Raw genomic sequence first — 24,952 nt, 5'->3', positions numbered from 1 at the left:
AAATAAGTGAGTTCAAAGGATGATCCCTATTTAAGCCTCCTTCCAGTTCTAGTATTCCAAATTACATGATAATGACGATGACCACGAGAAATACAGCAACTTAACGTTTACCGCACATCTATAATATGTGAAGCACTGTGCTCAAGTGCATTACGGTACTATCTTCACAACTTTCTGAAATGGACATTATTGTTACCATTATTTTACAGATGAGGAAAAGGAGGCTAAACAGTATCAGAATACTGGAGTCGTGATTTGCATGGAAGCAGTCTGAAGCAGTCATCTCCGCTTCTGACCCCAGTCCGAGGAGTAACCCTGAATTGAAGCAGTTCAGGAATGACCCTTAACCATCACACACAGACACAAAAAAAGACACAAAAACTGTCTTATCCATTCTCAAGAAATAAAGAAAAGAAAAAATAAAGCTTGGGAAAGGGTCCTTCCTGGCGGGCAGGCAGATCTGAGTTAATGTCATAGTTGTCTGTTTCACGTGTTAAAAAGTCTCTCGCACCAGTTTCCCCGAGATGCTCACGCGCTCACACGGCGGTGCACATCCCTGCCAGGCAGACACTGCGACTGCCAGAAGCGGCCAGGGCTGAGGCGCACGGAAGGGCTCCGGGAGAGGCCCTGTAGGAGGACGGGCACGAGTGGGTACCTGGGCTGCTGCCTGCTCCAGTCGGCTGCTTCTCCCACCACTCGTCTCCAAGATCGTCTGCCATCTCCGTTCAGGACTCGACGTGGGCGGATCACAGGGGAATGCGTCCGGCTGAGGAGAATCAAGCTCTCTTCAAAGCCAGGCGGCTGGCGTCTCTGCACGCGGAGCCTCCCATAGACCGGTCCCGCGGTCGCCTCCGCCCCGTGGCGATGACGTCAAGCCTCCGCCCCGCCTCTCCGGAAGCCTCTCCGAGACTCGTTACAGTTTCCACACAGGCGCCGACAGGCAGAAGCAGTTTGGAAATGCAAAATAAATTCCCCAAAGCTAAAAGCCAAAAAAATAAAAAAATAAAAAAGAACACAAGTCAAAAGGGATTGGCATCGTTTTTGATAATGTATTTCAAAAAATTTTGTTCGGGTGTTATGTTTTCCGATAAGGTTGTGTCGAAAGTGTGCAACACGATGCTAAGACGATTTTTGTCTGCTTAGTTTGAAAGAACTTGCGCCGCGGGGGAAGACCTAGACACGTGCGTGTGTTTTCGCTTATGCGTCAGTGTTTCGGAGATTGTTTGTACAGTTTGCTCTTGGAAACCGTGCTCAAGGATCCATGACCATGAATGTCGGGTCTTTGTGGTAAATGTAGTTCTGCTATTTATGGAATATAAGTAAAGAAAATGTCATTGGTCTGGAAAGGCTCGCCCACAGAAAGGCGCAATGGTCCAAAGACTTGAAAGCTGTTTCCCCATTCTCCCTCGGTTGTGTATCCCACCCCCTATTTGGGAAACGAACTAATAAGGAAGTCCATTGCTTTGTTATTATAGGTAAGAGACCCCAATGCCTCTTGTCCAATTCCCAACGTGAAGTGGCAGAGAGGGACTAGGAAAACCCTCGGGGCGCCAAGTGCTGGGGCCAGCTAGCTGTGAAGTAATTGTGGACGGTAGTTTTCAGGACGTCCGTCATACACGGAGAGAAAAATTATACAAAATGTATTAGCAGCACGCAATGTTCCTGGTACCATGCGTGGAATAGTAAGATGAGTCTATTCAGTTGTCACCTTATAGTCGTGGAAATGCAACTTGTGAGAATAAAGGGCTAGATTTTCAATAGCATGCATCTTTGGAAATGACATGCCGGGGAAACTTATTCTGATGAGCATAGAATTAGCCATATATGGAAAATTACCCCATGTAAATCCAACTCAAGGTAGTTTATAAATGCACACTCTAAATGCCCCCAAAGGTAGCACATTATGTATAAATGTGGCAAATGTAAAATAATCTATAAAGACCAAAAGTAATATGGTTTTTGTGAAGAAATGTAGATGACAGGAGATTTTAGTGATTAATAGCTTATTGAAAAAGAAAGATAAGAAATACCAGTGTGGAAGAAAGAGGAAGTGCTATGGCTAATAAATATGCAAAGATGTTCAGTCTCATTATTAATCTGGGGGAAAAAAAACACCACCACAGTGAGACAGTTTTTCAGGCAATAAATCACAAAATTAAAAAGTGTGGGCCAGGCACAGTGGCTTACGCCTGTAATCCCAGCACTTTGGAAGGCCGAGGTGCTTGGAACACCTGAGTTCAGTAGTTCCAGACCAGCCTGGTCAACATGGCGAAACCTGTCTCTACTAAAAATACCAAAATTAGCCAGGTGTGGTAGCAGGTGCCTATAATCCCAGCTACTTGGGAGGCTGAGGCAGGAGAATCGCTTGAACCAAGGAGGTAGAGATTGTAGTGAGCCGAGTTGGTGCCATTGCACTCCAGCCTTAGGTGACAAGAGCGAAACTAAAAAAAAAAAAAAAAAAAATGGCTATAATTAAAATTACATCTGGCACAATTTAAATTATGGAAAGTCTATGCATCAATGGGAATTGATTCCTGTTTTGTACCATGAACTATGAATGGTTTTACATGTATTCCACGTAGTCTCAACCTCCCAAGTAGCTGGGACTACAGGCACATGCCACCATGCTTGGTTATTTTGTTGTTGTTGATTTTGTTTTTTGTAGAGACGGTGTCTCATTTTGCTGCCCAAGTTGGTCTTGAACATCTGTCTTCAAGCAATCCTCCCACTGCAGCCTCCCAAAATGTTGGTATTACAGGAGTGACCCACCGTGTTTGGCCATTTTTTTTAGACATACATTTTTAAAAGCATTGTAAGAAGCAGAACAAACCAACACCACCACCACCACCAACAACAAAAAGATAAAGAAAAATATGCAGCAGAGACTGCTTGTAGCCCTCATATATTTACTATTTATTATTTATTCTCTCATATATTCACTCTAACTTTACAGAACAAAAGTTTACTGACCCCAGATTATATTGAATAGCCAACCTAAGTTGTAGCAACCATTTCTGTTCTGTTTGTGCTATTATTATTGAATTAGTTATTGGTGAATTGGCATCCTGCTTTATAAATCAGCGTATTGTAAAACCGTACTCTCCAGTGTCTGATCATATCGTCGAACACAGGGAAGCTCAGGCTTGAAATAGCTATTAGGTCTTTTTTTGCTCCCTCTTACTGTTCAGTATTTGAATGACTATTATTTGAGTTTAGAGTAGGAAGCATCGATTTCTCAATGGGGTGAACTGGGAAGCCTTCATAAAAGAGGAAGCACTTGAAAATGAATGTCTGTGGGCACACATGGTTAGGGTAAATACTAGTTCCTTGGAAGAAAGATTGGAATGTTGCTTTGAAGAAGTCACTTAACTTTGCTGGGCCTTTCTTTGTGTTCCTGTAAAATAAAGGGGAGAAATTACATGAGTCCTGTGGTCTCTTCCAACTCCATGCCTTAATCTTGAATCTCAGACCAAGAATTCTGGAGTTTTGTTGTTAGAGGCAAAGGACATGATGGAAGGTTGGAAATAACTGAATTAGCAAGAGGGCAATAAAGTTTGAAGGCTATTTTGTGAATGCTCACCACACAATGAAAAGGTCGTAATCAGGGCAGAGGTTCTTAGGCAATAAGCCCAGTCTGTAAGTGTACTTCAGGAACCATCATGACATATTCAAACTTTTTTGCATCATATAGACAATAATGGTAGTAACAATACCAACAACAGCATGTTCTAGATCTCTCTCTAAGCTTCTTATACCTTAATTCATCTAATTATAACTTCATGAGATTACTGTGCTGGGACTAGGGTGAGGCGAGCAGAGGCCTAGGATGCCAGATTTAAGGAAGCCATCACTCTCAGGCCGACATTGACACCAACCTGAGAATGCTTGTCTCACTTGAGTCCTGACGCTGGTCCCTTTACTGAAAGCCACAGCTCTAGTTCAGCAGCTCTCCTCAATTCTTTCTTTTGAGTCTAGTAACCACTTATTGCCTTTGCCTCTTCAGACTTAGGGGTGGTGACTGCCCCCTGCCGTTACTAGTCCTGGGGTTCTACACCATGTTTCATTTCCCTTATCTTACCTCATGTTCAGAAATGCTCCCCTTACTAAATTATTTTTAGTTTTCTAGCTTAAATGGGTCATCTTTTGCATGATATGATCCCAACTGATAAAATGACTGCCTACCTAGGATTCCCCTCAAAGCAGAGCCTATGACAAAGGCATGGATGCAAATTGTTTGGGAGGTGATCTCAGAATACAAGAATAAAGGCGGAGAGAATAAGACAAAGAAGGAAGGATTGATGTTAAACTGGGTTTGATATAGACAATAACTGACTCTTCATCCTGTTGGAGACCCTCTGAAAAAAATAGGATGTACCCCAGAATTAGCCTCACAAGGCGATACAGAAGTTAAGAAGAAATTACTTAGGCAGATAGTAAGGTTATAGGAGTCCTCAGTAAGGCTTCAATTTTGAATGAAAAGCAGCCCCAAATCATTTCCTAACAAAGAGCAGCCTGCAAGCTGGGAGCTTGCACGAATGAATGCTGGGAGCTTGCGTGAATGAATGAACCTAAGGACTAGACATGTTCAAATGGCGCCTCTATCTTCCCTTCTCTGCCAGCCACATGTACTGCAAGGAGCAGAGAAGATGGGACCGATCAACTGGAAAGTCCATTTGCATAGTAAGATTAGAGTGGAGTGATCAACCTTCCCTCGTGCTATGTAGACATCATACTTGGTTGAACCAATCTGTGAGCCCTATGTAGATAAGACACTGGCTTCTCAAACTGGAGTCGAAAATTCAGTGCATTTGCCACCAGCCTGTCTTTTCTATTTGGAGACCTCTTTCTCCATATAAAGAAGAGGCTGGAAGTAGTGGCTCATGCCTGTAATGCCAGCACTCTGGGAGGCTGAGGTGGGTGGATCACCTGAGGTCAGGAGTTTGAGACCAGCCTGGCCAACATGGTGCAACCCTGTCTCTACTAAAATTAAAAAATTCGCCGAGTGTGGTGGCATGTGCCTGTAGTCTCAGCTACTGGGGAAGCTGAGGCAGGAGAATCGCTTGAACTCAGGAGGTGGAGGTTGCAGTGAGCCAGCATCACGCATTGTACTCCAGCCTGGGGTGGCAGAGTGAGACTCCGTCTCAAAAAAAAAAAGAGAGAAAGAGAGAGAGACCTCTTTTTCTTGTCATCTGCCTATTAAAACTCCGCTCCTAAACTCCTCGTGTGTGTCCTGGTCCTAAATTTTTCTGGCATACAACGATGAACCCCAGGGTATATACCTCAGCATCTTCAAAAGGACAGGAGGCTAGAACCATTGGGGAATTTTTAGACTTCAGATCTGCTTATGTTTTTTTAGCTGGATGATGTATAGTAATAGTACAAACAGAAAGATTGGGTTGGAGACTCTTGCAGTCATCAAAGTGAGATAGCAGTGTCTTGGATTTTGATAGTAGAAGTGGAGATGAAGAGAAGTGGGACTGGGTGAGATTACTTAGGGAGACAGTGTAGAGAACAGAAAAGAGTTCCTGGGCCTCCACTCTTTAGATGTCAGGTATAGGAGGAGAGGCCAAAAAGCCCAGGAGAAAATAGCCAGAGGGAAGAGTAGAGCCAGGCAAATGTGATCCCTTTGAATCAAGAAAGAAGAGTAGTCCCAAGACAAGGGTTCACTGCTGAGAGTCAGGGAAAGGGGGATAATTACAAGAGTCAGGTTCTTGCAAAAGGGAAACAGATGGAGATTCAGAGCCACATGGAGGAGATGCCATCTGATAGGAGCAGGATCACCTCATTGTCAGAAGCTTCCTGAGATGGCGGGATGACGAGGCCATTTCTATCTTGTGACTTCTATTTTCTCGATGAATTTTGAAACCCAATAATTTAGGACAGTGGTTCCCAATTCTGGTTGCTTGGTGGAATTTCCTGGAAAGATTTGTGTGTGTGTGTGTAAAGATTTACATGTATGTATGTAAAGGTTTGGATTGTATTAAAATCCTTCCGGTTTTTTTCATACTACTCTCTTCTTTCATTATGACTTTGAAGCAGTTCTATGGATAACCTGCTCCATTTTCCCTTGACCCGTGCCTGAGCTTCTCTGCAGCTGTGAGCCACCGTTTCCATCACAGGGATAGCTTCCTTCTCTGAGCGCCTCACAGATATGATGTTTTTGTTGTTTTATTTCCTCTTCACCAATAACTAGAGTTAGAGCTCAGCATAGACAGCGCAGAAAGTATAGTACCTACTGCGGGAGAAAAATCACTTATTCGTGAGAAAAGCTGTAGGTTTTCTGTATGTCAGCAGGAACCAACCATTTTGTGACGTAACATGAAGCTTAGGCACAATGGTGATATATGGTAAATGAGACGGAGACGTCAGAACTGCTTGGCACATTATTAAGGAAAGAGTCAGAAGGCTCAGAGCACTGGGCTTTTTCAGAATGTATTTGTTTTTTAAGACCGAAGAACCTGTCTGCACACTTTTTTCCCTGGGTGGGCCAGAGGACAATCTTTTCACTAAAGCACTGAGATTGCAGTAGTGATGGGTACGGATTGGCTGGGAGGCTCAGTGGTGACTGCTGTGTGCAGACTAGGAATGGCAGTAGGAGATACCCTAGTATCAGTAGGTACCATGGAATCTTGGAATAGCAAAGGCATTTGGCAGTGCTGAATCACCAGAAGCAAAATGGATGTAATTACAGTCAGGGATCCTTGACATTCAGGATATCTATGGTGTTTCATAGACTATGATATTCCTAGGGCAAGATAGATAAGAAGCTAATAAAAGTGTTGATTGAATTATATAACAGCAACAACAATGAACTTGAGCTGGTGAACAGAAGGCAAATGTCAACTGACAAAGTGGAACAGTGTGATCTCTGGACCAGTCTCCAGATACGAGTCCGTTTGGAAACCAGAGCTCATCAATTAAAGAGCATCTGGAGCCCCTTGAAGAAGAGCCCTTGCAATACCACAAATACATGCAGTGTTTACCCATACCTTTTCCACAGGAACCTGTGGCCATTTTTTTCAAAGGAACCATGCACTGGAGAAATTGGGAATACCTAGCTCTTTCAAAGGCTGTCAGATACAAGGTGAACTACATTGATAATCAGGGAATCTAAGGTGCACCATACAGCCCTGTTAGAATGGGGCATGCAGTGGCTGGGTGATAGGATACTTGTTCTAATCTGTTTCGTACTAGCTGTCAGGGCTCCATAAACTTATGGTCATTCCCCAGTTGCTGTGTGCATAATTGTGATAGCAGTTAATAGAACCATTACATTGGTCCTGTGACCAATGAAGCATGAACCACTATGGTAGGAAGGGCCACGTGGAAACCCCTGAAACTGTATCCCTCTCCCTTACTTTGTGGCGAAGGTAATAAATCAGAGGCCATACCTCACCAAAGGGTGAGAGAGAAATTACAAATGTTCAGGGGCCTGCAACATTATCTTTTTAGAAGTTTGGTGATGTGCGGCATGCCTGGGTATCCCCTTCAATGTAAAGGTAAGTTTTTTGTATCTCTCATCTTCCACTAAGAGAAACAGTATTTTGTGCAGATGGCGGTGCCACATTTGGAAATAGTGTTCTAGCTCATTTATCAGGGGACTCAAAAGGCTGCCATTTTTGAGTAGGATCATGACAAAGGAGGGCTCAGCAGCAAGTCTAGGCTATGGTGCAGGCCACCCTGCCACTCAGGCCGTAGTGATGTGGCAGAGCCAGAGGTGCTGGGTGATAGATAATGATGGGATCTCCGGCAGGTCCTAAAGGGAGAATCATGGTGCATGCTCCAAGGATTTTCTAGTACAGCTTTACCTTTTTGAGCAAAACCATTTGAAAAGCAGCTGTGAGAAAAAGGTTGAGTCCTAGCAGAAACAGGCACTTGACTGTGGAATATCAAATGACTGTATGACTAGAGCTGCCCTTCAGGAACTGGATATTGTAAGCTCGGGTGCTCACGGCAACAATCCGCTGGACAATGGAAATGGCATATGTGGGAGCACATCTGAGCAAGTCCAAAAGTTGCAAGATACGTGAACAGATGGCTCAGAGTTCCTTGCCTTTTGTGTTCCTCAGCTCACACCTATGTCCTCATGGTATGACCAGCTGATAATGTTGGATGAAAATACACAAAACTGGTTAAGCTTAGCATGTTGATAGATCGGAAAATGGATTGCTACTGCGTTGCAGTCACTCCGGAGGGGAGTCCTAAAGGATAAAGGTGAACAGAATCCTTGTAGGCAGTTTCAATACATGCATTCATCTCCTTTGAATAGAGAGAGTAGTCTGAGGTCAGTATAAATGTAGGGCCTTGAGCAAAAGTGAATGGTGTGGTTGATTGGGTGAAAGTTCTCTAAGATAGAATATTTGAAGTTCAATAATAAAGAGATCTGAGGAAGAGGCATGTGGAGGGACCTAAAGGAGTGGGCATAAAGTGTGTGTATGTTTTTTGTTTTTTGAGACAGTCTTACTCTGTCATCCAGGCTGGAGTACAGTGGCGTGATCTCAGCTCACTGCAACCTCCGCCTCCCGGGTTCAAGCAATTCTCCTGCCTCAGCCTCCTGAGTAGCTGGGATTACTGGCATGTGCCACCACGCCTGGCTAATTTTTGGATTTTTAGTAGAGATGGGGTTTCAGCATGTTGGCCAGGCTGGTCTTGAACTCATGACCTCAGGTGATCTGCCCACCTCGGCCTCCCAAAGTGCTGGGATTACAGGAGTGAGCCACCACGCCCGGCCAGCGTGTGTACATTTGTAGCACATGTGTGTGTCCACCAGAAAGTATCCACCACAAGTGAAGCACGGACCAAGCAGGTAAGCAATGTGGTAGATTGTTTTTCAAAGATGGCCACCAGTAGCCCCCACTGTGCCCTCGATCACGTTGGGGTCACCACCTGAGATGTTGGTCACCACCTGCGGAAGTCTGACCTGCAGACCCTGACTCAACGACAGATGAATGAATGCACTCTCACACCATTACAGTGTTTCAAGTGGACTAGGGATGGCTGTTGGCTGCTTTCAGAAGGCGAAATGCAACCAGTCGACCCAGACCCTCTTTCCATTCACACTGTATTCCCTTACGATTTTACAGCAGAGGTTTTAAGTTAACACACTTGTGGATAATTAACATGGTTAAGAGAATGGTGTTACAGCTGGTGAAAGCTTTAGGTTCTGGGGCCCAAAGTAAATGCTATTAGCAGGTGCTTCCTGCTTTGATCTTCCCCAGAGAGATCACCCAGCACAAAATGTGCATGAGTAAACAGAGTGGAGACAAAGGGGTATGGGGTAAGGCCTTTAATCAGTCTCTATCTCTTTCCTTTGCTAATGTTAATGGCAGCTTCCTTCAACCTGCCTCAATAAAACCTTTTGGCCTTTCAAAAGGTTTGAGACTATATAGAACCTTCCCTAAATTTTTGGTAATATTTTGCCAACCAAGTGAATAGCAACACCCCATCTCACATACTGTTCTTGCAATCTGACCTTGACAGTTCTCCCATTGAGTAGTGGGGTCTGTGTTCCCTTTACTTGAACCTGAGCAGAACTTTATCATGTCAACCAAGAGAACATGGTAGAAATGACGTTGTGTGACTTCTGAGGCTAGATGCATTTCCACCTTGCTCCTTGGGATGCTCACTTGGAACCCAGGCACCCAGACATCACTCTGTGAGATAGCTCAAAGTAGCCCACGCAGAGAAGCCCTGTGGAAAGAACACGTGTAGGAATTCTGGCTTACAGCTCAGCTAAGGTCCCTGCTGATAGACAGCATCCACAGCCAGACCTATAAATAAAGATTCCTCCAGGTGATTCCAGTCATCAGCCGTTGATTGATCCCAAGCTCTGGTCCCGGACATCATGGAGCAGAGGCAAGCCATTCCCACTCTGTCCTCTCTGAATACCTAACCTAACAGAATTAGTTTAAGAAAAAAATTGGCTGAAACCCACTTGTTGAACTGCTGTTTCTATCATGGCCACAAGAGGGAGACCTTGTTCTTTGGGGATCTGCAAGCTACTGAAACCATATTCCTTTATTGGTCCCTTCTTAGGTTGGCATTGGATTTTTCTTTCCTTCTCCTGACGGGGCCTGGTGAAGTCAGGTGTCTGAATTAAACCTTCCTTTTTTAAAAATCTTATATCTTGAGTATGTATGGGCTCTGTAAAGATTCCATTTAGGGGAAGAAAAACCTGATCGTTAATTTTGCTTTGGTAACCAGCGAATTGGCATGCAGATTGTGTATTTGGGCCTGAGGAAAAGGAAATCCAGTCATATGGGTTTGTATTTTGAAGTTAATGGGTGAATGTGCAGCATCTGCATCCAGCAGCCAGGTCTTAAGGTCTCTAGAAGGTAGCATCCACTGAAGTAGGAGGCACAGAAAGTGGCAGTTTCCAGAATGGTCTGCAGAAGCTTTCCTGGGAGACGCTGGGACTTGTGATTTTTGGGCTACCAAAATGGCACTGCTTGGACTCTGATGCATTTGGTGAGCAGTGCAGTGAACTTGGCGGTAAGAGAGGCTGCTTAGAAGTCATTTCCAATTGCCTCCTATGGTTCATTCCTACTGACAAATAGTTTACCCTTTAGTTTTACTTTTTAAAATCATTTTCTGAAACTGAAAATATACATAATATAAAATTTATCATCTTAACCATTTTTAAGTATATTAAGTACAGTTTAGTTCAGTGGCATTAAGTACATTCATATTGTACAACCATCACCACCATTCATCTTTAGAAGTCTTTTCATTCTGCAAAGCTGGAACTCTGTGCCCATTATACAAAATATAATGCTCCCCTGAAAATAGGCTCCAGCCACTGGCAGCCACTGGCAGCCACCATTCTACTTGCTACCTCTGTGAATTTGACTGCTCTAGGTACTGCATATAAGTACAATCATATAATATTTGTTCTTATGTGACTGGCATAGTGTCCCCAAGCTTCATCCATGTTATACCATGTGTCAAAATTTTCTTCCTTTTTAAGGCTGAATAATAGTCCATTGCATTATAGTCCACATTTTATTTATTCATTCATCCATTAGTGGCCACGTGGCTTATTTCCACCTTTTAGATATTGTGAATAATTCTGCTATGAACATGAATATTCATTTGGGTATATACCCAGAAGTGGAAATATTGATCAACTTTTTTGAGAAACCACCATACTGTTCTTCATAGTGGTCCAATTTTACATTCCCCTCAGCAGTGCACAAGGGTTCTGGTTTCTCCGCATTCTTGACAACACTTGTTATTTTCTGGTTTTCATTTGTTTTGATAGTAGTCATCCTAAAAAGTGTGAGGTAGGTCCCTTTCCTTTTCAAAGCCTGCTGCCTTTATATATTCTGTGGGATGGGAATGTCACCATGACATCTGCCATAGTCTTTTTGTAGCTGGCTATTTCTATTGTCACTGGTAAGCACAATAATCAAGAAGCAACTGAGAGCCCTGTCATCTCCCGAACCCTCACTGGCAGTTGTTTGCTTCTTAGATAGCTAAGAACTTTTGTCTCCTTCCTTGAGGCAGCAATCTGGCATAATACCTGAGAGTGTGGACTCTGAAACCAGATACCTGCATTAAAATCCTGGCATTGTCATTTATTAGATCTTGGACAAGTTACTCTATCTCTGTTTCTTTCCTTCTTTCTTTCCCTCTCTCCCTTCCTTCCTTCCCTCCTATCCATCCATCCTTCCTTCCGTCTTTTTTTTTTCTTTTTAGAGAGGGTCTCACTCTGTTGCCTAGGCTGGAGTGCAGGCACAATCATAGCTCACTAAAGCCTTGAACTCCCAGACTTAAGGGATCCTCTCACCTCAGCCTCCAAAGTAGCTGGTACTACAAGTGCGTACCACCACACTGGCTAGTTTTTTAATATTTTTTGTAGAGACAGGGTCTCACTATATTACCCAGGGTGGTCTCGAACTTCTGGGTTCAAGTGATCCTCATGCCTCGGCCTCCCAAAGTGCTGGGATTACTAGTACAAGCCACCATGCCCAGTGCCTCCATTTCTTTAGCTGTTAAATGGAGCTAATAATAGTGTTATTATGAGGAGTAACTAAGTCAATGTACAAAAACACTGAAAACAGTTTGTGGCATATGGTTCGCACTCACTAAATGGTAGCAATTGTTACTCCTCAGGAAATTCCCTTAGGCCTCCGCAGAAGCTGTTGCCCCAATGCTTCCTGTACAGCCTGCAGAACTGTGAGTCAATTAAATCTCTTTTCTTTGTAGATTACCCAGTCTCAGGTATTTAGAACAGACTAATTCAGAAAATTGGTACTGAAGAGTAGGGCATTGCTATCAAGATACTTGAAAATGTGAAAGCAGCTTTGGAACTGGATAAGAGGCAGAGGTTAGAAGAATTTGGTGGGCTCAGAAGAAAACAGGAAGATGAGGGAAAATTTGGAACTTCCTGGAGACTTGTTAAACTGTTATGACCAAAATACTGTTAATGATATGAACAATGAGGTTCAGGGTAACAAGATCTCAGATGCAAGAGAGAAACTTATTCGGAACTGGGGCAAAGGTTACTTTTGTTATGTGTTAGCAAAGAACCTAGTGGTATTGTATCCCTGCCCTAGGGATCTGTGGAACTTTGAACTTGAGAGTGATGATTTAGGGTATCTGGCAGAAGAAATTTCTAAGCAGCAAAGTGCTAAGGATATGACCTGGCTGCTTCTAACAACTTATGCTAGTATGTGTGAGCAAAGAAAGGATATAAAACTAGAACTTATATTTTAAGGGGAAGCAGAACATAAACATTTGAAAAATTTGCAACCCAGCCATGTGGTAGAAAAGAAAAGCCTATTTTCAGCGGAGCAATTCAGGCTGGCTGCAGAAATTTGTATAACTAAAAGGAAGACAAGTGCTGTTAGCCAGAATAATGGGAAAATGCCTCCAAGGAATTTTAGAGATCTTTGTGGCAGCCCCTCCCATCACAGGCCTGGGGGCCTAGGAGGAGAGAATGGTTTTGTGGGCCAAACTCAGAGCCCCACTACCCCATGCAGGCTTGGGACACTGCTCCCTGCGTTCTAGCCATTACAGCTCTAGCAATGGCTCAAAGGGGCCGAGGTACAGCTTGGGCCACTGCTTCAGTAAGTACAAACCATAAGCATTGGTGGTTTTCATGAGTTGTTAAGCCTGTGGGTATGCAGAATGCAAGAGTTGAGGCTTGGGAGCCTCCACTTAGATTTCGGAGGATGTATGGAAAAGCCTGGATGTCCAGGCAGAAGCCTGCTGGAGGGGCAGAGCCCTCATGGAGAACCTCCACTAGAGCAGTGCAGAGGGAAAATGTGGTACTGTAGCCCCACACAGAGTCTCCACTGGAGCATTGCCTAGTGGAGCTGTGAGAAGAGTGCTACGTCCTTCAAACTCCAGAATGGGAGGTATACTAACAGCTTGCACCTGTTGCCTGGATAAGCCACAGGCACTCAACATCAGCCCTTGAGAGCAGCTCTTGGAGCTGAACCCTGCAGAGCTATAGGAGTTGAACTGCCTAAGACCTTGGCAGCCCACCCCTTGCATCAGTGTACCCTGGATGTCAGACATGGAGTCAAAGGAGATTGTTCTGGAGCTTTAAGATTTCATGACTGCCCTACTGAGTTTTGGACTTGCATGGGGCCTGTAGCCCATTTGTTTTGGCCAATTTCTCCCTTTTGGAATGGGAGTATTTACACAATACCTGTACCTCTATGGTATCTTGGAAGTATCCAACTTGTTTTTTATTTTATAAGCTCATAGGTGAAAAGGGCTAGCTTTGTTTCAGATGATAATTTGGACTTTAGATTTTCAAGTTAATGCTGGAACGAGTTAAGACTTTGGTGGGCTGTAGGGAAGCTATGATTGGATTTTGCAACGTGAGAAGGACATGCAATTTGTGGGGGACCAAGGGCAGAATCATAGGATTTGGATCTGTGTCCCCATCCAAATCTTATGTCAAAATGAGGTGGGAGGTGATTCAATCATAGAGGTGTTTTTTTTTCTTTTTTTTGAGACAGAGTCTTGCTCTGTTGCCCAGGCTGGAGTGCAGTGGTGCAATGTTGGCTCGCTGCAACCTCTGCCTCTGTGGTTCAAGCAATTCTCCTGCTTCAGCCTCCTGAGTAGCTGGGACTACGGGCATGTGCCACCATGCCTAGATAATTTTTTGTATTTTTAATAGAGACAGGGTTTCACCATGCTAGCCAGGATGGTCTCGATCTTCTGACCTCATGACCTGCCCACCTCAGCCTCCCAAAGTGCTGGGATTACAGGCATGAGCCACCACGCTCTGCAGAGGTGGTTTTCTGTGAATGATTCAGCACTGTCCCCATACAGCAGTTCTCATGATAGTGAGTGAATGAGTTCTCATGAGATGTGGTTGTTTAAAAGTATGTAGCACCTCTCCCCTTTCTCTCTTCCTCCTGCTTCAGCTATGAAAAGATGCCTGCTCTGACTTTGCCTTCCACCATGAGTAAAAGCTTCCTGAGGCCTCCCCAGAAGCAGCTGCTGCCATGCTTCCTGTATGGCCTGTGGAACTATGAGCCAATTAAACTTTTCTTTATAAATGACTCAGTCTCTAGCCAGGCATGGTGGTGCATGCCTATAGTCCCACTACTTGGGAGGCTGAGGCAGGGGGATTGCTTGAGCCCAGGAGTTTGAGGCTGCAGGGAGTTATAATTGTATCACTGCACTTCAACCAGGGCAACAGAGCAAAACCCTGTCTCATAAATATATAAACAATAAATTACTCATTCACAGGTATTTCTTTGTAGCAGTGAGAGAATGGACTAATACACCCTCCATACCATATCCTACTACTTCACCTCCCTTTCTAACTACCGTAGAAGATACTGTTATCATTTACTATTTTATAGGTACAAAAACTGAAGTTTAGAGAGGTTAAGTAATTGGCTCAAGGTATCACAGCTGGTAAACAGAGGCGCTGGGATTTATTCTCTCTTGATTTGACCCCAGAACCCTCTCCTAACATTTTTTTAATATTGCCTCTTGTTTGGCAAAATAAATAGCAAGGACAGCATCATCTTTGCTGAGGAAAGATGACTATTATTAGTAGTAGGCAAATGGAGAGTCGTCAGTGTTCCATCAGCTTTTCCCCTGTGTGTCTCACTCCATGAATGGAGAGCAGATGTGAAAATTGCTGCCAGCCACTCACTTGTCAGATGAGAACTGACTTGGCTGTGCTCATTAAATATTAACTTTTAGGCCATGATGGTTTTAATAAGGCATGTGAAATGTAGATGTCCACAAGATTTATAAATTTTAATTTAGAAGTGTCTTTGATTCTAATGCAAATCTATTTTTACTTAAAATCAGATAGCAAACAAAAAAGTCTCTGGAAAGGCTCTGGATATGTCTCAGGAAAATTTGATTAGATGGTCCAGTGTTTCAGTAACACACGCAAGAAGCTTCTGAATAACTTATTAAAGTGAGATGGTATGCCCCACTTTGATTTAAATTCCATTACATGTGTCCTCAGGAATTAGCAAAAAAAATTTTTTTTCTAATAATAAGACTCATTATTGGATGATTTTGACTCATAAAGGATAGCTTGTTTGAGAATAAAATTTGTCTGGACACAAGTATTGGTTCTGTAAAATGGAAGAAAATATTCAAAACTGTGTGCAACTCTCTGTTAAAAGATAAAAAGCAGGAGTTGCAATTCTTGTATCTGATAAAATAGATTTTAAAGCAACAAAGATATAGTGGTAAAAGGATCAATGCAACAACAAGAGCTAACGATCCTAACACCCACATACCTAGAGACTTAGACTCAATGAGACAGAAAATTAATAAGGATATTTAGGACTCGAACTCAGATCCGGAACAAGTAAACTCAATAAATATTTATAAAACTCTCCACTTTAAATACACAAAATATACATTCTTATCAATACCACATCACACCTACTCATAGGTTTAAATGAAACATTGATTGGCCGTTATTAATACCCATTTTTTTTAGACTAAAGCAACATTTCTGTTCTCTCTCCCTCTTTTTCTTCCTCTTTCTTCCTCTCCTTCACTCCTTTTTTTTTTTTCTTCTCTCAAAAAAAGAAAAAAAAGAAATCAACTTGTAGACCTCTAGATCCAGTTCGGCAATGTCTCTCTCATTGCTTGATTTCCTTCCTTCCCTTCTCTCCCTCCCTCCCTTCCTCCCTCCCTTCCTCCTTTCCTCCCTTCCTAAAAAAAAAGATAATCCTAAGGCTACTTCAGAGATATTTTTGTTATTCAGAATATGGGATGAACATGAACATTTGCATTTTAATGGTCCCAAGAACCATTAAAGAGATAAACTCTCAAAATAGAATAAGATATGATTGATTGGTTTCAACTCTATGTTGGTTCTGTATGTTTGGAATTCTTTGTAATTTCATATGTATTTGGATGTTTACCTTTGTCATATCTTTGATTAAATGAAGGATAAACTAACTTCCTGCAGTAAATAACGGAAGAAATTGTAAAGAAATTTAATTATTTTGGTCTGCAAATGGTGTTACTAATTATAGGTCAGTCTTTTTTCTCCCTCTTACTTCAAGAGGCCATGAGGCCGCTCTTCAGGCTCACAACTCTACCCTTGATCTTTCTACCAAAAGTACATCTTTGGAGCACAAGCATCTTCCACTGTTATAGACTGAATTGTGTCCCCCAAAATGTGTATGTTGAAGTCCTAATCTGCAGGACCTTAGGACCTCAGAATGTGACATATATGGAAATAGGGCCTTTAAGTCATTAATTTAAGATGAGGTCACAAAGTTAAGCCCTAATTCAATATGACTGGTATCTTTATCAAAAGCATAGATTAAGACACGGATACAGAGAAGACTATGTGAAGGCATAGAGAAATGATGAGCCAAGAAGAGAGGCCTTAGAAGAAACCAACCCTGCTGACCCTGATCTTGAACTTCTATCCTCCAGGACTGTGATAAATTATGTTATTTAAGCCCACCCCGTCCCTGGCACTTCGTTATGGTAGCCCTAGCAAAATAAAAAACCCATCATCAGGTCAAATTCAACAAGTCTATAAGCAAACTGGGTGTCTTCCCCTGTGTCCTGCCTGGCATCGGTTCTGCGAATGGCCTGCCCATTTCTGTTGATGGCACCATCCTCGTTTTCTAAGTTTGTCAATGGGAGGAGACTGCCATTTGGGATCAAGTTTCCTTCCTTTGGGGCCGAGCTTCCTTCTCTCTTATAAGGCCATCGAGTATTGACCCCAAGTTCATTCAGTCTTTCAGCTAGCTCTTCAGTTTTTCCATTCTTCATCATCCCAGTTCCCAGGCCCTGAATCAGCTTCCTTGTCATGCAGCCCTCAAACTCTGACACCTGAATGTATCTGCTCCTACCTCCTGATGTGCAATGTCTATTTAGGGTCCTTCACCATCACTCAGCATTTCATTTCTGCATAAAAGATGGTCTGCTCTCGTAATTGGTTTTACTACTTGTAACCTGCCTTCTTCAGTGTCAGCTTCATAGAATCGTCCAAGTAATTTTTCCAAAATACCTATTTTTATACCATTTTTCCACAAATATCTATAGTATCTTTTTGCATATTAAGGTAAAATAGAAATGTCTCTTCCCTGTATGTAAAGCACTGTCACTTAATCCTCCTGTAGTTATTAATTTCCTTTACTAGTCCTTCGGTAGGTGCTCTGATCTAGTCAGACCATCTCCCTGAGCTCAGCTTCCTTCCCTCCCACCATCCAAGACACATACACATATGCACCTGGTTTTCTCCTTTCCATTAGAGAAGGAGAAAGCTGTTTCTCTTTGGATACTTTCATGGTCCATCCATCCAAATTCTACATTTCTTTACAGATCACCTCTCCAAACAACAATCTTGAGATTTTTATCCGACAGTTAGCTTCTATATACTCTTGAATGCCTGAGCTAGAAGAGAGTTTCCTGCCATTCGGTCTAACCTCACATCCAGTTTCGGACTCCCTGCCCCCACCCCTCACCCCACAGCATTCTTCAGCGATTCATTCTTTCCTCAACTCTGGTATCAGACCACTACTCTATGATTGGCTGTGCATGAAAAAACGAAAGAACTAGCCTGCTGTCAATAAGCTTATACTCCAGCAGGGAAGACCAACAAGTGGTTCATTTACAAAGCAGGAATAGTGAAGGGACAGGAATGTATGAGGCACATTGGTGATGCGTGGGAAAAAATGACCCTGAAGGGTGAGGATTTTGCCCTGTAGACAAGTCAGAGAAGGTATTCACAGGAAGAGGACAGCATGGAACTATCTTTTTCTGAATTTCTCTAGCACATATAAATCCAGTCAGCGTCACACCACTCTGCTCTGTGCAGGCTCTGCTCTTGGAAGTAAAATTTCTGTTTAACATCTTGATACCCTCCAAACAGAAGATAATTTTTTAAGAAGAAGGGTTATGTTTTCTGTTGCTTTTGTATGCCTCACATTGCTTAGTAGTATCAGGCACCACGTAGGGGCTACTTTATTTGGGTTCTGTTTTAATATAAAGGGATACTATACACCCATTGTAAGTAAGATGTGTATTTTGATTCCTTTATTTAGCAGTAGCGATGATAGATTTGCCCTGCTGTCCATCATTCCGAATTCTAACCATTTATTCTTCCCTGCCTCCATTTCCTCTATCTGTTCTTCCATTCATTTTTGTGATGACATTGTATGCCAATAAGATGACTGTGAGGGAGGTGTATTTGGCTCTGAAATAAAACCAAACTAACTGGGCTGTATGGGAATGGAAGTTGTAGTCTTGAGTTTCCAGCCTGATGGTTTAAACAAGTAAGTTAACCAGCCATAGACTGGTGGTACATCCTTGCTTATTGCATGATTTGAATAATCCCTTTATAATATTCTAGACAGGGTAAGTTATGATCATTCTGAGATTGCTAAGTCGTCACAGAATAATTCTTTTCCTCTCAGTGGTGCTTGCTAAGACCCTTAGGCTGTTCAAACAGGTCTGCTTCTTCCCTTTGCCTCCACTTACCACTATCTCCCCTCAAAATATTTGGCTTTTGTGTGGCAGAGTGAAATAGAATGGAGTATTTGAAGATGGGTCTTTTGTGGGAAAAGAGAAGTCCATGGGCATTTTTCTTTTGTGGTAGAAGTGGCAGATGCAGCAGCTAACTATTCCTTAATATTGATTCTCTCCTTCTGCCATACTGCTAGAACCCCTGATTTTTAGCTGGCCATATGGTTACATAGACTTCAATTCCCCACACTTCCTTACAGCTTCTTGTGGTTATGTGACTTTGGAGCCACAGAATGTGGGAGAGAGTGATCCAAGCAGGTGCTGGGTTGAATCCCTTAAGACAAAAAGCATGTCCTGTCCTTCCTGCTTTGTTCATCCTCCCTGGGGATAGAGTGTGACTGATGATTAGTATCCTGGATCATGGAGATGAGGGTAACACCCTTGAGGTAGAAGAGCAATAAGATGGAAGGAGCCTGGGGCCCTGATTGGAACTATCATGGGAGTCCTAAACTGCTTATCCTAGGAGCTCTTATGTCAAAAAGGAATAGATTGTTCTATGCACATTTTAGGTCTCTATTTCAACACCTAAGTCATAAAAGTAGGAATTTAAAAATACTTGTGAAGTTCGGTGTCAGCTGAATGATATGAACAAGATGAGAAACACTCTTTTAAAGATATTTAATGACAGTTTTCAAATCAGTACAAAAATTTAAATACAAAAGTGATTTGCTATTGACAAGTCTCAATTCTATCATGGAAACTCAAACAAGTTACCAGTCTGTTCACCGTTCGTTGTATTCTGTAAAATATTTGATAACAGTGACCCACTACAGACATTCTTTTCCCCTGTGGGATGTCATACTGCATTAAAACACTGTATTTACATAACAGTAATATGAGTTTGGTCCATTTCACATGGAAGAGTTCTGGTTAATTTTGAACTAAATAGGGATTATAGCACAATCCCTAGACGTTAGAACACGTGGTTGTTTCATCTGCTTTTATACTAATATGTGAACATACTGTGCAGCACTCAAAAGGGAAATACAGGAACATAGATAATTATTTAAAACTCTTTTTTAAATTAATTGGAGTATCATTTAGGTCTGAGATTAGCACCACTGTAGAATGCACAGTATTTGGCATAGATGTTGCTCCTCTTCTATCTAAAAGTTAGAAACCTATGCCTGATAATATACAGACACATACATGCACACGCACACACACACAGACACACACACACAGACACACACGCACACGCACACACACACACACAGGCAATTGAGTAACAACCAATAAATAAGTTGGAAGATATTTTGAAAAGTGAAATTTGGTTTTAACTAAAGATATAATTTCTCTCTTGCCTGATGGGAATTGAAAGCCCATACATGTACAGATAAATACAGTTTTACAAATTGCCTGGTCTGACTTGCTTTCAAACCATTTCAATGTGGCTGTTTAGCAGAAGGAGCCCAATAGATCCATGTCGCTCCCATAGTCGTCAGCCCAAAACCAGTATCCTCAAGACCAACCCAAAGGATATTTGACCACGTAGATGCTGTCTGCTTTGAAAACAAAGGTTGTGTAGGACATCTTTTTGTTGTGAAAAGACTGTTCTATAGTTAGCATTGAGTAAGAAACTCTGTGGTCATGGACTAATTCCTCAAAAATTGAGAAGAAATGGTGCTTGTATACTATAGAGGGAAAAGAGATATTGGCCAAGAGAAGAATTTTTGTGATGGTAATAATGATTCAGATTTGACAAAGACACATTTTCATGTATTTTTATACCGTATTTATTTGTGTATTTTTCCGTCTATATCTATCCCCTTAACTCACTCTTTTATTTTTGACAAAAAACAAAACAAAACAGGATTCCACCACCATAACCCCACATTATTGCTCCAAGTGACTAATAGTGTCAGCAACAGGCTAATAGCAGGCTCGAAATGGATTTTCTGTGTTTTTGAGACCACATTAGAATGCCCAAAGCAGTTAGTATGTGCCCAAGTGAAAACCTGGGAAAATATTTATTTCTCTTTTTCAGACTTGTACTGCTCTTTGATTTGTGCCAAGTACAGGTGACATAAAAAACACAGGCTCTTGTTGCCCTTTGACATTCTACGTAGCCTTTCCACAGTCTGCTTCTGAAGAACAGTTCTTTTCTTATAAATTTAGTGCCTACAACTGAGCAGCACATCCATTTCAAATTCAAAATTTCAGAATGATCGTTTTCAAATATTAATTTTTCTGTGTAATTCTAAAAGTCCCCCCTTACCAATAAAGTATGGCTTGGATTTTAAAAATAGCCTTTGGCTGGGCGTGGTGGCTCACACCTGTAATCCCAGCACTTTGGAAAGCTGAGGCAGGTGAATCACTTGAGGCCAGGAGTTTGAGACCAGCATGGCCAACATGGTGAAAAATCATTTCTACTAAAAATACAAAAATTAGCCGGGCATGGTGACATATGACTATAGTCCCAGCTACTCAGGAGACTGAGGCAGGAGAATCACTTGAACTCAGGAGGTCGAGGTTGCAGTGAGCCAAGATTGTGCCACTGCACTCCAGCCTGGGTGACAGAGTGAGACTCCATCTTAAAAAAAAATGACTTTGGAACCTCAGATTATACATCAGTTTGCACACATGCTACACAGAGAATTGTCTTCAAAATTCACAGTTACTAAAAATGACTGATATCTCCATGATTAGAACCACATTGTAGTAGGTCGTGTGGTAGTCAAAGGAGGATAATTTGTAATGCTATATGAGCATAACTGATAACTGCTATTAAAATAAATATTCTACAAATTTAGAAAGTCATTGGAGGAAGAGGTGTCTTTTCTTGTAATTTCCAGGTGTTTGTATTAGTTGGGCCATAGCGAAAATTACATGAAGGAAAGAAAATAGGAAAATAAGTCACAGAAAAAAAGAAAAAACAAATAGAAACTCTGGGGAACAAGTGAGTTAATTACTGCTCACGTCTCCCATCTGGTTCTCTAGCTCCTTGTAGGGTACTGTCTAATGCTCCACAAAAGTGCCTTACCCAGTGCTGGGTACAGAGAAGGCACTGAATAAATTCACGATGGTCAATTGGTTCACTCATTCTGTCATAGACAACAGACACACGAATCTCCTCAGGACTCCTGTTACTAAAAGACTCAGTCTCTGACCTGAGAGAGATATCCCTTTGACTAAAGCATTACCAGGGTCCCCAGAGCTCCCTACCACTGGGGCGGTAACACTACAGGTCTCCCCACCATACATTCCATGTCAGGTATCTACACAAATACAGAGGAAATTAAGCAAGTAAATACGGTATGTAATTGTTATCATTGACATTTCATTAAGGCATATTTATAAATATTTTAAAGTAAACAATATGAGTGAGTGCCTTTCATTAGCTATGATCTTTCATACTGATATATTTTGACTGATCTGAATAAGCAGGTTATTGTGGAAGCATACAACATGTAATAGCTAATATGATTCCAGTGGGTACAACCAAGTGTCAGTACTTGATACATAAATCTATCCCATCATTCTCAATTACAGGCTGCCGTGCAAAGTATTAAACATGCATCTTAGTTTTTATTTGTACACGCTGGTCCAAATTTTCACTTAAATATAACTTTCCAACTATATAAATGTTTCGAAGCAATTAGGTTTCTCATTTGGATTTTTTAGTGCGTCATTTTCTTTTCTTCTATAAAATCTTTCTTTTCTTTCTTTCTTCTTCTTCTTTTTTTTTTTTTACATGGGATACAATAAATATCCTGAAAAGGAGGAGTGGACATACTGCCCGGCGTACAGTCCCGCAGCCTGTTCTGAGGGCATCTGGAGGAACACTCGGTCTCCGGGCCTGAGCAGCAGCACTGCGCTCCCAGACGCCTGGTCCAGGAAGCCCTTTTTGTACTCATCATATGTGTACATCACGGGCTCGTTGTTCTTGAACAGAGCAACCCACACGTTGCCCCCCTTGCAGTGAATGTGGTATGCAAAGTAGTAGACACCAGGGACCTCACAGGTGAAGATACCCGTCTGCGGGTTGTAGTTCTGTCTGCCGTTATAGAGCAGTTTGTCAAACTTCACTGGGGCCCCCACCGGTGGGAAAGGTGTGGTTAGCTCGGCGGTAAATGCAGGCATCTCATACGCTGGCCCTCCGTTCTTGCTTTTCTTAGCCCCATAGGCATGGGGGGGTTTCACACCATCAATTCCCAGCCCCATATCTGGCAGATACTCTCCCTGGGGTGGTGGTGTAGGGGGCATCACAGCTGGGGGTCCTGGGGGTCCTGGAGGGCCTGGGGGTCCTGGAAGGCCAGGTTGGCCTTGAGGACCAAGGGCACCAGGCTTCCCTGGGGGGCCATGAAGTCCTGCCACTCCAGGTTTTCCTACACCAGGGAACCCGGGAGGCCCTGGGAGGCCTGGCTCCCCCTTGGGGCCTGGAATCCCAGGTGGTCCAATGGGGCCGCTAGGGCCTGCAATCCCTGGGATACCTGGGGGGCCCTGTAAACCCTGATCCCCTGGGATTCCTGGCTCTCCCTTAGGTCCGAGAAGCCCTGGAACACCAGGGAGTCCTGGCAAACCTTTGTGCCCAGCTTCCCCCTTAGGCCCTATGGGACCTGGCAAACCCCTCATGCCAGGAGGCCCTACTTCACCGAGGAAACCAGGCTTTCCTGGGAAGCCTTGAAGGCCTGGCTCACCCTTGGGACCTGGTGGCCCCTGTGGCCCTACAATCCCACCTTCTCCTTTGGGCCCAGGAAAACCAATAGCACCTGGAGGACCCATAGGACCTGGGATTCCAGGCAGGCCTGGCTCTCCTGGAGGACCCCCTATTCCTGGGGCACCTACTGGTCCTTTCTCCCCTCTTGGTCCAAGAGCCCCCGGAACACCTCCCATGCCCCGGTCACCTTTGGGTCCTGGGAAGCCTGGTTTCCCAATCCCTGGAAGGCCTGGGGGTCCCGGAAGCCCTGGCAGTCCTTGTTCCCCTTTGCCACCTGGAAATCCTGGCTGGCCTGGGATCCCATCCTGGCCTGGCTTTCCAACTCCAGGTATCCCAGGAGGTCCTTGAACCCCTGGTACCCCAATAGGGCCTTGTGGCCCAGGTTCTCCCGGAACCCCTGGCTTTCCCAGGGGGCCCTGGGGCCCAGGGAAGCCTGTGACTCCTGGTTTGCCCACTCCTGGCAGTCCAACGGGGCCAGGAGGGCCATGCATTCCTGGAGGGCCCTTCACGCCTGGTGCACCTGGCATCCCGAAGCCCTTGTCTCCTTTAGGACCCCGAAGGCCTTGAGGTCCTGGTAGTCCTTTGAGTCCTCGATCACCCTTTGGTCCTGGTTGCCCTGGTAACCCTGGACCACCTGGCTTCCCAATGCCAGGAAGTCCATGAGGCCCTGGAGGTCCTTGTGGTCCTGGGATCCCCATAGGTCCAATTTCCCCTTTCTGTCCAATTTCTCCTTTTGCCCCAGGCATGCCCATGGCTCCTGGCTTCCCTGGCATTCCAGGCATACCTGGCTTTCCAACTCCTGGGTATCCCTGTGGCCCTGGTTTTCCTTTAATTCCAGGTATCCCATGACCTGGCAAACCAGGGGGCCCAGGTGGTCCTCTTGGGCCAGGCTCTCCACGGGGACCTTGTTCCCCTCGTAAACTGGCTAATGGTATTTCTACTGGGAAAGAGAAGAGAGAGAAGGGGTATGGGGGAGAGACAGATATTGGTTAGTAGATTGTCCCTCACATCAGTGAAGTACTGATAACTATTATTTAGTTCTGACACGTTTGCCTAATACTTATCAAGAGGAAAGACTAGGAATAATATGCTCATCTTCTAGAACTTAGAGAAAAGTCAGGCTGGACGCGGTGACTCACAGCTGTAATCCTAACACTTTGGGAGGCCAAGGCAGATAGATCACCTGAGGTCAGAAGTTCAAGACTAGCCTGGCCAACATGGCAAAACTCTGTCTTTACTAAAAATACAAAAATTAGCTGGCTGTGGTGGTGCAGGCCTGTAATCCCAGCTACTTGGGAGGTG

At 43.4% G+C, this 24,952-nt stretch overlaps 2 protein-coding genes and 1 long non-coding RNA gene across 20 annotated transcripts in view; 1 reads left to right on the top strand and 2 right to left on the bottom strand.

The window, feature by feature from the left end:
• The window catches only part of CMSS1 (cms1 ribosomal small subunit homolog), a 390,132-nt gene extending 389,279 nt beyond the window's left edge, over nucleotides 1–853 (bottom strand). For all 14 annotated transcript variants that reach the window (XM_054246291.2, XM_054246290.2, XM_078352216.1 and 11 more), the window contains exon 1: nucleotides 656–853. Coding sequence is in view for 3 of the 14 variants with exons in the window: in XM_035274888.3 (XP_035130779.2) it covers nucleotides 656–719 (64 nt within the window). In the remaining 11 variants the exon portion in view is untranslated. The remainder of the gene's footprint in view (nucleotides 1–655) is intronic.
• A 288-nt stretch (nucleotides 854–1,141) lies between these two features.
• The window catches only part of LOC118147805 (uncharacterized), a 112,419-nt gene continuing 88,608 nt past the window's right edge, over nucleotides 1,142–24,952 (top strand). Inside the window, exon 1 of the long non-coding RNA XR_013527699.1 lies at nucleotides 1,142–1,287. This is a non-coding gene — a long non-coding RNA (uncharacterized LOC118147805). The remainder of the gene's footprint in view (nucleotides 1,288–24,952) is intronic.
• Nucleotides 19,595–24,952, bottom strand: part of COL8A1 (collagen type VIII alpha 1 chain) — a 153,495-nt gene continuing 148,137 nt past the window's right edge. For 3 of the 5 annotated variants that reach the window (XM_078352209.1, XM_017965289.4, XM_078352210.1), the window contains one exon: nucleotides 19,595–24,590. In XM_078352209.1, coding sequence (XP_078208335.1) covers nucleotides 22,681–24,590 — 1,910 coding nt within the window. In that variant the 3' untranslated portion in view covers nucleotides 19,595–22,680. The remainder of the gene's footprint in view (nucleotides 24,591–24,952) is intronic. The other 2 variants (XM_078352211.1, XM_008982574.5) reach the window with 1 other exon arrangement.

This window comes from Callithrix jacchus, chromosome 15, assembly GCF_049354715.1.
Source record: "Callithrix jacchus isolate 240 chromosome 15, calJac240_pri, whole genome shotgun sequence".
NCBI lineage: Eukaryota > Metazoa > Chordata > Mammalia > Primates > Cebidae > Callithrix > Callithrix jacchus.
Note: the sequence above shows the minus strand (reverse complement) of the source record. Positions and strands in the feature narration are given on the sequence as shown.